At 44.7% G+C, this 12,894-nt stretch overlaps 1 protein-coding gene across 1 annotated transcript in view; it reads left to right on the top strand.

Moving 5' to 3' along the window:
• Prdm6 (PR/SET domain 6) overlaps positions 1–12,894 on the top strand; it is a 103,462-nt gene that overhangs the window by 61,943 nt on the left and 28,625 nt on the right. The window contains exon 3 of the mRNA XM_059246676.1: positions 9,417–9,544. Within this exon, the coding sequence (XP_059102659.1) occupies positions 9,417–9,544 (128 nt within the window). The remainder of the gene's footprint in view (positions 1–9,416; positions 9,545–12,894) is intronic.

A 12,894-nucleotide genomic window follows, 5' to 3' on the forward strand; every position in this document is an offset into this window, starting at 1 on the left:
CATTGGAGAGATGGCTCAGTAGTTAGGACCTCTGAATACATAAACATGAAGGCCAGAGTTTGAATTCCAGCACCCATGTTACAAGCTGAGCGGTTCTGCGGTTACCTGGAACCCCAGAATTGATGGGCAGAGACCAGACTCACTTGGAATTTCTGACTTCCTGTCTAACCAAAACAGTATGAGTTGTGGGTTCAGGGAGAGACCCTTTCTCAACAATAAGGCAGAGAGTGGTAGAGGAGGGTACCTAATAACTCCCTTTGGACTCCAGTCTACACACTCTGCCACACTTGTGTGCGTATACCTCCCCCCTACACATAAGTGAGAGGGGTTGGGAAGGAAGAGAGCGTGAACAAACACATGAGATTAGGAGTCGCACTTGTGGGGATCTTGATGTCTTCCTTAGAGTAGAGAACTACGCCAAATCCTTGTGCATTTGGGGCTCTGAGCTGAAACTTCCGCATGTCCCTGCTCCCAGGTATATTGATCATACAGACTGCTGCTTTCCTTGAATAGGATGAATTCATGGAAATATAAAATACCACTCTGGGGCTTTCTGTGATCAATATATCAGTGATCAGTTATCCTGCCTTGTAGCCGATGTACAGGGAGGGAGATATTGGACTCCCCAAGCTACTACTAATTAAAACATTTGTGATCAATACCTGTTAGTTTCAAATATGTCCCAGGAATGTTCTTAAAGATGTGGGTGTGGGTGTGAATGACAAGCTTAAAATAATTAAATTGAGGAATACAAACTACAGGCCTGAAGGCAAATTTGTGTACTGTTTTCTAGACAGTAGTTAAATTAGTGAAACATTTTTCTGTTGTCATATGTACTTTTATTTTTTATGTTGAATGTTATACGTTTACAAATTTATCTGTGCACCATATGCATGCAATGCCCTCAGACACCAGAAGAGGGCATCAGATTCCCTGGGCCTAGAGTTAAAGACAGTTATGAACTACCACGAGGATGCTGGGAATGGAGCCTGTGTCCTGCAAAATAAGCCAGTGCTCTTAACTACTGAGCCATCTCTCCAGCCTCCTATACTTTTACTTTTAAGTAATTTCACCTGAATGATAAAATATAAACAACTGATTGACTTTCATATCCCATTTGACATCCTAAATCGTTTCCTTATTCTTTTCGTGTGTGAAAAATGTGTATTGGTAAAATTTTAAAATGATGAAATGCATTTCTGCCTTCGACGAGTGTATGGTCCAGTCATCTTAGGAGTAATGCGTTTGTATATGCCAACATAGATATTGTCTTAGTCTTTTTTTAACCCAAATCCTCACACATGTTAGATAAATGTTCTACCACCGAGCTAGACACCAGCCTGCTCCACATATATTATGACTGCTGCTCACTGGCAGGCCACTACATTTTGCCTGGGTAGACGTCAATTATAATGTTGGTCTAAGGATAACTAATGTTCTCTGGGCAGTCCCTGGGTGCTGAGCCTTTACACACACTTACATGCTTATTTGATTTTCATCTCGGTTCTTAGAGTAGGGACCTTATTCGCGCCCTCCCTCCACCCCAGTTCTCAGCTTTGTTGAGGTTGGACAACTGCCCAAATGTCACAGGACCACTCATGATGGAGTCATGACTGTAACTCACACTTGTTAGGCCTGACCCCCATAGGTGTGCCCCCGTGATCACCACTAACTAGACCTGCTCATAGAATACATTCTTACCTGTAATATGTAAGATCTCCTCTGCCAACTGTACGTTGAAAGTAAAGTCTACTTTTCAGTAAAGGTATTCTGATGACTAACTTCACGGTCAAAATAATCAAGTCTGTTGTCCTTTTGACACATGGTGGAATCTCAGAGCACACATTTTTACCTATCCTGGCAAATTGTATGCTTTTTAACTTTTTAACTTAAAACCCCAATTTTTGAACTTTACAGAAAGATGGATAACTGTAAAAACATGGTGTGAGAATGGACAGAGGAAATCTTAGGGACTCTCCCCCTAACACATACACACACACACTTTTTGTTCTCTGGATTCTCCATCAGCTGTGAGGAAATAGAAAACACAGGCAGCATCCGGCTTCCGGGTGTGCATAGAGCACTCCCCCTGACTTCTCCCGACTTCATTCAACCACCATAGGAAATTCACCTACATTTCGGAGAATCAGAGGAGGTCTCTTCAAGGAGATGACCATTTGCTTCTGAGCTTGAGTTGTTAGCACTTTTTCAGCCTGTTTCTTTGCATTTAGGAATAATTTCTCCTGAGCCCTTGAGGAAGAGCCAAGATCTTCACGAAGCTGTACTTCTCATGAGTGTGGCGGTCCTGGGGCCTGTGTTGGATGCTTGGGTCTAAAGTATGTTCCCTCTTCTCAGCTGCTTGGTGAAAAGCTGGAAGAGACTCAATGGAACAACCAAACGCCAGGGACCAGGGCCTTCGTGCAGGGCTGGGACAAGGTTGGGGACAAGGAGATAGAATTGAGAATGTCTCTGTGAAAACTGACTAATCCCACTGTCCAACCCAGGGACTACCTTTATTCCTTACTCGGACAAAACACGGGCACTGGGGGATGAGAGGAATGAGTCTAAGTTGTAGTTCAGGCTTCTTTAGTTCAAAGCTACTGGGCCTCTTCAGGGCACTCACAGAATTCAAAAGAAGAGGCAGCCTCCAAACACTCTGGGAGAGGTGGGGAGGTGGAGAACTGTCAGGTGGCCTGCCTAGCCTTCTCCCAGTGCTAAGTCACTAGCTTTGGGAGACCTCCCTCCTTTCCTTTCCTCGGTGGTCAGTGGCCGCTGACTGGGTTTGGACAGATGGATGCTGAGTTCCCTGTGCTCAAGATTTAGCATTCTAAGTACCTTTTAAAGCAGTCTAACAGAACCGCTTCATCTTCCTGGAGGCCTTATCTTCCACAGGAAATGCTCTCCCTGTGGTTTTTCCATACAGTGCTCTCCTCCCCCCAGTCAATACAAGATTCCTACAGACGCCCCAGGAATGGTGTCCCCGGGACAATGCTGTTGCTTCCACTGAGCTTCCTTCTTCAGCCAGGGCAAAGTTACTGGTATTAACCCTTAGCTGACCTAGTTGGACCCTTCCTCCCTCACTCCCTCCCTCCCTCACTCCCTCCCTTCTTTCTTTCCTTTTTAGAGACAGGGTCTCACTGTGTAGCTCAGCTGACCTTGCACCGTTCCTGCCTCAACCTCCCAAGTGCTGTGATCACAGGCACGCACTACCCTGTCTGTGCTCAAGACTTCATTGCATTTATTACAAGGGATCCTTCACTTGAAAAGATACTTAAAACGTGTGTGTGTGTGTGTGTGTGTGTGTGTGTGTGTGTGTGTGTGTGTGTAGGCGTGTTCTCCCTTGTTCTGGAAGGATGAAGGTTTCTGAGCAGTACAGGAGTGATGGATGTTTGCAGGGTTTTTAGGCTGTTACTTCAAGGTTCTGTCAAAGTGATAGCGCTGATTCCCCTGTAGCTGTGGTTGCCAGTAAGTGCTGAAGGAGGCTGGCCAAGCACTAAGAAGATTACTGGAAGCATTTGTGAAGTCAGTGTCCCACCAGCCAGTAAGAAGCCCTGGGAATTAGGAAGAGTGGAGGTGGACACTTTTCCTCAGCAAGATTGGAGGCCTGCTTTGCGATTTTTCAAGAGAAGTTGAAAATCAAATTAGGCCATATTTAAAAAAAAAAAAAATTAAACACTTGGCAAGCAAAACGAAGTTATGAGTGGCTCATTCGCAAATCCTGCTTTACACTGTTCATTCAGATTCCTATGACTCAGAAGGTGGTGTCTTCCTATCGGTGATAAGATGGATCCGTGGCAGCCATACAAGCTGGCAGCATTCACAAGTGGCTAAGCTGTCTGTACTCAAGCTACTCTGACCAGCAATCATTACTGTCCAACACTGGCGTACATCTTACTCCTTCTCTTTTCATTTGGAGTTCTGTTCTAGGAAAATATAAACATGGAAGAGAATGGCACTTCAGATGCCAGGGAGGTGCTTCAATTCCTTTCTCATGGAGGTTTTCAGTCAATGCCACAACGTGGTGTGAAGTGAGAGAACTTGTGTGGTCGTTATACATAGCAATTACAACTGGTGTTGTGGATCGAAAACTTAAAATCCCCTTTAAAAGTAACAGTCAGCTCTCCCGTTACTCATCTTGCTAGGCCTGTTGATGTAAGATAGAAGAGATGCACGGGCCAGAAGCAGTCGCTTTAAAATTACAGCAACAACCACAGAGGAAAATCAGAGGCTGATCATTTAGAGAGACATATTACAAGCATCTTCCCAGGAGGGTGCACTGAGGCACTCCTGACCTCCAGCAACAGGCAGCCTCGATGTCTTCACAATACACACACACACACACACACACACACACACACACACACACACACACATCAAAAGCACCAAGACATAAAGACCCAGGTTTCTATGTTCTGTTTGTATTTTTCTTTCTGTGATCAGAAAGGAAAAATAGAGTCTAGGGTTGGAGCTGAGTCCTTGGGTTTAAGGTCTAGTGTGAAAACAGAAAAGAAAAACGGGTGGGGGACGTGGAGAGAAAGAGTCACTGCACAGATCCCCGTTTATACACCAGAAGCACTGACCAGTCATCGGCACCTTGCTGGATTTGTGTCAGGTTTTCATTCAAAGCAAAGCAATGAAGCCTTTCTAAAGTGGAATCCCGCTGTTTCCTCGATGGTCTTTGCTTCTGAAGACCCCCTCTCTAAGGAGCATGTCAGGGATCCTTCTCATGCAGCACCTCAGAGTTTGGCTGCATATATTTGCATATGCTTTCTAGACATTGCAATAGGTACTGCCATCACATGCTCTACTTAGAGTATTATTTTGTGTATTTTAACAATGGCTTGCAACTTGCTTTTTCTCAGTCAACATTATGTTTTTAGTATTGATCTCCTAATGCAAACAGATCTAATTCATTCATTTTAAATGTGCTAAACAAATGTTTTTGAGTGGATAAGACAACTTATTCTTCCAATGATGAGATGCTCCCATTATTTCTAGTTCTTTGCTATTCCAAGCAGTCCCTCCGTGAATGCCTTTGAAACCATCCTGAATTCAGCAGAATTTCACTGGGGTAGTTTCCTAGATGTGAAACTGCTAAACCAAAGGATATAAGCATTCTCAAATTTACTGAGATATTGTCAAAGTGTCCTCCAGTGTGGCTGTGCCGTAGTACACTTCAATTTGGCAACAGGCAAAATGGCTTTTACGTAACAAACACTAAATGATCCATTCTCCAGTTCAGAGTCTCCATTACAGAATTTACCCCACTCACCCCCGGCCAGGTGTCCTATGTGTTTCTTCTCATGCAGTTAGTTCTCCCACCTTGAGAGTTATTGGCTTCACTTTGGAAAAGAGTAGAGAAAATATTAAAACGCTGATCATTTTCACCCAGAATAAAGGACACCATTTCTGCCAAAAATGTGCTGTGTTAGGTGTTATCGCAGAATGAATCTTTTCCTTAATTGAAAGTTAACACGCACGCCTTTATGCTCCCCACTTGAAACTTCTGACTTTTCCAGCACTTTCATAGGTCCTAGGGGAGTTGTCTAAACACTTTGAGCATTTAAAAAATGTTTCCTGCTTATTTAAAAATCTTTTGAAAGACAGATAATAAGAACCAGTAATTCCAGGTCTTGGCATAACTCATCTCCAAAATTCCTTGAGTCTGGTGGTGGTGGTGGGGCTATCAGGTATCTATCTTAAAACCTCATGTTAATGTCTCACAAATATGGGTGTCAGTTCCACCTCCAGAACAACTTCCTGTACTTGTAACGGTAGCTGCTACCTTGGGCGGTCGCAGTTGATAAGTCTCACTTGGAGTTCCTTTTACCTTCTTTCTGCCTAGAAGGGGATGGCTGCTGTCTGGGAGATAAGCTACGTACAGATTTCTTAACCAAGCTCTTCAATGTTGACCAAGACAACCGACCATAGTGAATAGCAAAGCACACCCTTTGTAGCTACATCTCTTGGGGATGCCTTTGGTTTCTGTTCAGCACTCCACGTTTGCACATCCCCCTGCCCGTTCTATGCTCTTTGTACTGAGGAAAGAACATAGGTTTCCAGATTTTCTGGCTCATTTTGGTTCTTGCAAGAAAGGCTGCATTTAAATGTTGGCTCTTAACAGCACAGACCACAAAGAGCTCAGGACTGTCTTGAGGCCAAGTGCAAAACACTGGGTTCTGGGCTCTCAGTAACCACCAAGGAGATGCTGGTCATATCTGTGTAGTAAGCTCCTTTGAGGAACTCTACGTGTGTTGTCTGACCTGAAATGCATAACATTTGTGAAGCGTTTTTTTTTTTTTTTCCTCCCAGAGGTGTTGTGCCTACAGGTATAGTTAGATCTATGTTTTAAGGATTACAAAGGCTAACGTTTAGATAATATCTTGGAGATCCTGTAAGGAAGATGGGTTAAGGGGATCTTGTCCCATTTCCAGTGCTAACCGTGGAGAGAGAGCATTGAATGCAACTGAAAGCCATTAGGAAGGAGATTTGTGTATGGTAGTAGCTGTGCTTCCAAGACTGGGGGCAGAGTCAAGGCCAGAGGAGTTTCTTCAACCCTAGACATGCAGCTATGAGATGGAAGAAAGCATACAGGATCATCACAGCTTTCTGTGAAATACTGCAATCAGTATTGGCCAAAGCCTGGAAGGCCTGGCCTCATGCCACATGCTGCTTTAGAATATACTTCCTGACACATGATGATCTACTTTTTCTTCAAGGCAAGTCGGAGACACACATTGTGGGTTTCTTTGTAGGCATATCTATCTAGAGCAGGAAATCCTTTTCCACTCATTTCAGGTTAGACTCGTGAGCACATGGTGTTCGGCTGAGCTCACACGCAGGCTGGGCCCTTTGGTCTACAGTGTTACAGTCGCTTGTGGCTGAGGATCCTGGCTGGGAGCAGTAAAGTGGACTGTTGTGCACACATCTTAGGGTGTTTGTGGTAATTATTACCAGTAGCCTTTATGCAAGATGTCTTTGTAGGGAGAGGGAAAAGGGATTTCATCCAAAAATTTTATCCCACTAATTATCAATAGTGGTGTTGAGGGGACAGGATAGTTTTGTTCAGTCTCTCTGGCTGGTGACCGCAGTCTCATGGGGTGAGATTTTTGAGTGTTGTTTGACTGTCTTTGAAAAAAAAAAGCAAAACAAAATAAAAAAATACAATGACAAAATCAATTAGGGTAATGTCACCTAAACATGCTGTCTACCTTTCGCTTGCTGCTGAGCAGGTGGAGCTACCATGTAACGTGTTTCCATTTTCTGCTGTTATCCCAAAGCAAGGAATTGGAAGAAGCATTTAGCCTCAACTGTAACACAGTCCGGGGACCTTTTCCTTCCTTTCTGGCTGAGTTGATTATCAGCTGTGATCGTCCTGGTATGGCTATCAAGTGTTAAATTCTCAGATGATTTCCTTTATTGGGTTGATGTTTGTCGTTTCCTGGGGGGCAGTGGAGAGGTTGGAGGAGGAGACAGAATATCAGGCCGATCAAGGGAGAGTATTCACTTGCTTTAAAATAATGGGTGAAAGTAAAAGAAGAAACTCACACAAAGTCCAGGGTCCTCTGGAATCGAAACACTGATCTGAATTAGTATGAATGGCCACACAATGAGGGTTTCTCTGGAAGATTTATTCTGCGTGTTTACTTGGAGAGGAAAAGTGGGAGGGCTCAGAAAAAGAGGCGTGGTTTCTCAGGATGCCTTGGGGAACTCCTCAGCAGCTCCCGGGAGGCAGTACTGACTTTATTCAAAATATACTTAGTTCTCCTGGTGTCCTTGTAAGGTCTGTACTCCTAAGAAACTAGTTGTGTGCATGTGCATGTGTATGTACGTATATGTGCAGGTATGTGTGTGTGTGTGTGTGTGTGTATGTGTGTGTGTGTGTGTGTCCACCTGTCTGTGAGTACACGTGCATGTGGAAGCCAGAGGTTAACTTCAGGTGTTGGTCCTCAGGAGACATATACCTTGTTTGGTGATACTGGGTCTCTTATGGGAACCTGGAACTCATCATTACGGCAGGCTCATAGGCCATCAAGCCCCAGGGATCCGCCTGTCTCTGCCTCCCCAGCAGTAGGATTCCAAGCTTGTGCTACCATGCCCAACTTTTTTTTTTTTTTTTTGAGACAGGGTTTCTCCTTGTAGTTTTGGTTCCTGTACTGGCTCTCGCTCTGTAGATCAGGCTGGCTTCGAACTCACAGAGATCCGCCTGGCTCTGCCTCCTGAGTGCTGGGATAAAAGGTGTGCGCCACCACTGCCCAGCCATGCCTAGCTTTTTATGTGGGTGCTGGGGATTTAGCTCAGGTCCTCACGTTACTGCAGGAAGTACATTGCCAACTCAACTATCTGCCCAGACCTCCAAGGAACTATTGAACTGCCTTGTGCTTCCTGGCTGCCTCAATGTCTGGGGAAACCTTAGAAAATTACTGTTTATTGGATATGTAACGGCCTTATCTCCTGCTCCTGGACACCATGTCACACCAAGTTCCTGGAACCAAAGTGGTTTCTGGAGGGGCACTTGTGACTCTACTTTCAGCCCTCACTGTGTGTCTAGCCAAGTTGCTGGAATAAGGATTCTTTTGGGGACGGGGGACGGGGGGGGGGGGGGGGAGGGGGGTGGAGCTGGAGCTGGGGGGGCCGCGGGGGGGGGGGGCTGCGGGGCGTGTCCTGTGCTTATTGACTGGTTTGAAGTGGGTTTTCTTTTCTTTTTCCTATCTTGAGGAATCTGCTGGGGCTGACCTCAGGCAACAGTGATGAAAGTGACCTTGGTTGAGAAATGTAAACTCCATAGGAGACAGCTGTTTTCCTCTTCCCCTTTCTGGGGATGTTTTGGGATGACCCCTCCCTTAAGGGCTTCAGAGACCTACATCTCCTGTGGGGGGACAGTCCCTTTTTTTTATTTATCCCAGAGTTCATTTTTTACCAGTCCTCTACAGTTCTACAACTTCCCAGCTGCCTTTGCTGGGGATCGCCCAGCTCGGGCGGATGGACAGTGGCTGCCTCCTCGAAGGCTTTTGAATGGCTGTGTGCTGGAGACCGAGGCCCTTTTACGTGCTGGTTCCAACCACGTCAGTGCGGCCTCTTCTTTCAGCTTGCTTTGTTTATCCGGCAGCTCATTATTTAAGACTAGCCTGTCAAAATAGGTTAAATATTCTTTGGGAAATCTGGTCACATCCTTGAGACACCACAACTATGTTTAATACAGGGAAGATTGGCTTGATAAGAGAAACGTGATCGACTTGCCCCACCAAAAAATATTTTCCTGTTACCCTGGCTGAGTTTCCACAGCCATCAATAGGCACTAGAGAACCCAAGGACCGTAAATCCCCGCCGCTGACGTGGAAAGACACCAAGGGAAACAGGGAGAAGGATTGCTGATGATTCGTTCTAACTACTTGACCTTCTGACCTCTTCTCTAGATATATGATCAAGATGGGACACTTCAGCACTTTATTGATGGTGGGGAGCCCAGCAAGTCGAGCTGGATGAGGTATATCCGATGTGCAAGGCACTGTGGAGAGCAGAACCTAACAGTAGTTCAGTACAGGTAAAGTATGACTTGGTTTACCGCCGGAACCCCCTGGCTTGCAAATACAAACCCAGGCTTGCTGAGAAGCGGTTGAAAACATCCTGCCCAACTCCGCGTAGATCTGTTTGTCTTTGCTGAGTTTCTGAAATGCCTTAGTTCATGGATATTCAGAAACAAAGGCGCTAGCAGAGGCCCTCTCTGACTCCACACACAGGCTGACGTTACTCTGCGTGGTCACTTGAATGTCCGTACGGACCTGAATGAGTTTGACAGCCCCACCGAATGGGGTGAATCCCCCCAGCAGATGTGAACATACATATAAATGGAAGCTTGCAGACTCGGTTCCAGATCTGTTCCTTTCAGTCTCCATCAGTCTGTCTCTCAGAGACAGAATTAGGTTCATTTGCACAAAGGTCTGGAAAACCAAGAACTCAAGTCTTCCCGAACCGGCCATGCTCAGCAGTGGGGCTGAGCCACGGTGACCTCTCCTGCTCTCTCCAAAGGTTCCAGAGCAGCTGGGTCTGGCCTTTTGATGATTTCAGCTGTGTTCCAGGTGATGTGGTTGTTTCAAATTAGAGAAAGGGAGCCCCCACCCCGACAACTGTCTCCTAAGATGAATGGGCAGAGTCCAAAGAGTGACAGGTCTGAACAGAGGTATCCTCACTTCCCAGAGTCACACAGGGATGGAGCACTGAGTCGCCCCTTCCCAATGCACCTGCTGCCCCCACCCCCTGTTCCCAGGGAAGGCTGGGATCAAGATGAGAAGGCAGGAAACAAATCGAACAGAAAAACAGCCCCCCCCCACTTCTTCCCTCAGAATCCCTCGAAAACATGTGCCTTATAAATATATGAGCTCAGTTATAAACAGCCATGTTCCCTTCAGAGGCAGAAGCAACTGTTTAGCTTTATTGGGCACCACAGACACATCAAAGCCGAGAGCCTTGTGCTCGGCAACTTGGAGTTCTGCCTGGAGCTATTTATTTTCCTTTTCTTTCTTTCTTTTTTTTTTTTTTTTTTTTTTTTTTTTTTTTTTAGTGAAGTCTTTTTTTAAAATTTTTCTTTATAGCTTAGAGGGTTCACAAATCTGGCTTGCTCGTTCTCCGAAGGTCTCCAGTTCTAAAAAGAACATCGTTGGTCAGTGTCTGACTCATTGCCTGGGTTTCCCATGCAGTTTTATTAAGTAATGGTTTCCGTGAAATAGTGCAGGAGGCCGTGGGGTAACATCGGTGCAAACCCAGCCGTGTGCATTGGCTCTCAGGAATTTTCTAGTCAACCCCGAGCTCCACGATTAGCAAAGGTTGTGCTTGTCTGGTCAGCAAGAGATAGTTTGGCCACTTCTGTAATAAATACCAAGGGAGCTCTTGAGGCAAATTCTAAATTTGGGACAAGAAGCCCCTTAGGGGAGTGGGGCATGAGTAAGCCATTACCTATCTGTCAATAGTAAGTGGATTTTACAACTCTCCTTTCATGAGGGCGCTGAAGCCACGGCGCGCCCTCAGCCGATCTGTTTTGGATTACTGCAGATCTTTATACAAAGAGCTACAAAAACACAATTTAAAAAAACTGGCATCCATCACAAGTGACCACGTCCAAAAGTAAGAGAAGAGAAAAGTTGGACCCCGAAGAGCCAGCCTAATTTTTATTGTACATGAATGTCCTCTTCACAAAAAGTCAGCTGGTTTAAATTCATTCTGTTATGATTTGTAATATCTAAATGGAATTTTCTTCAAAGCGCCCTTGATTGATTGACCCTTAGCTGAACGTTTTGTTTTTATTTTGAGGCTGACAATAATGTTTGTTGGCATGTGTTCTGCTTCAACTGCGTTGGGACGCCATGAGGCTATCCTTATGAGTCATCCAACCACAATACTAAATACATGTCAGCAAAGGAAATATTATCTGAAAAGGGAAAAATCCCTTTGATGTGCTCCAACATGCCGGGATTTCTGCAAGCTTTGGAAGCTCTGGGTGCTTGTAAGGAATGGTGTACGCTTACACATTTCGCCCCCCTTTTTCGGCCTACTCTGTGCCTCAGAAGACCACCCATCGCTCGAAAACAGTCCTGCTCTTTCAGCAGCAAAGTGTGTCGCTGGGTTTCGGCACACTCATTTGCCGGGCGCTGTGTTTATACTAAGGGAAGGCAAACCCAGAGATGAAATGTTACAAGGGTGAGGTACAAAGTAGACTCAATTTTTCTCAAGTTAGGAGATGTCAGTGATTTATAACTCGGTTCCAATTTTGATTTTTTTTTTTTTTATGTAGCAGTGGAAAAAATTAATAAAATGCGCTGCTCCTGGAGGTGCCAAGGCAGGAAGGGCAGCGAGGGCTGGACAAGCGGCTGCAGTTTTTGTCAGATATTCATAGAATGTTGGGGAAAAAAAAACCATTCTGCTTAGCGAGCAGTGCCCTCGTGAGACAGGATGGCAGTAAGTTAGGAAAATAACAAGATAAATGAAATTTTTGCAGCTGTAAGTAAAATATTGAGAATCTGCACTTTTTTATTGATCTTTATGATCCTGTTGCCAAGAGCCACTTTGTGGTGACAAAATATGTTGACAAGTGCATATCTCACTGCCGTGAAAAATGTGGGGAAAGATTCCCCTTACGTAGGCAGTGTTCTACACAGGACAAATTACGCCACTGCAGCCAATTCCTTCCAGAAAGGCAAAATTTAAGGCCCACCAACCCTAAACACTTTTATCTGGAACTTGAGGCTAATATTTGTAACAATCCCTCATTGAGGAAAACCGTCTCGACACCCTCATTCTTTTCAAAATCTGTAGATTTTTCTTAATGGCACCGAAGCTGCTGTTATAAAAAATGTTTATTTCTTGGGACCCTCACTCCATCATCCAGGGTGTAATCTTTCAGCCCGAGTAAAGTGCTCCTCTTGTATTTATTGAATTTCCATCCATTTCACACAAGAGGACTTTTCTCTTCTCCTACATCAAACTTTAGGGCTGGAAAGGGGAGCAGATAGGAAGGTTTTTCGTTCTCCTAGTCCTTACATCATTAAGTTGCTTTATTTTATTATGAATTTGGGGACACCTAACACCAAGGTGTCAGAATATACCAAGTGCTTTTTTCTTAAAATAAGAAGTAAATAATATTAATTTACATATGAATTTGGGGCAGCACTCAACTGCCTACGTAGTTTGCCACCAGAAAGAATTTTCTCATTAGTGTGAGATGGAATTTTTTTTTTTTTAAATGAACTTTTTTTTCCTACTCTCCCCTGGGCCACATATCTGTCTCTTCAAGACCCTCTCTGGAGGGGTACTGTGGAAATAAACTATACGTTGTTTATCATACTGAGTTACAGGTTCTCCTCAATTACCTGGGATAATAAAGTGGGTGTAGATTTATTA

The sequence above is a fragment of the Peromyscus eremicus genome, chromosome 19 (genome assembly GCF_949786415.1).
Source record: "Peromyscus eremicus chromosome 19, PerEre_H2_v1, whole genome shotgun sequence".
Classification (NCBI taxonomy): Eukaryota; Metazoa; Chordata; class Mammalia; order Rodentia; family Cricetidae; genus Peromyscus; species Peromyscus eremicus.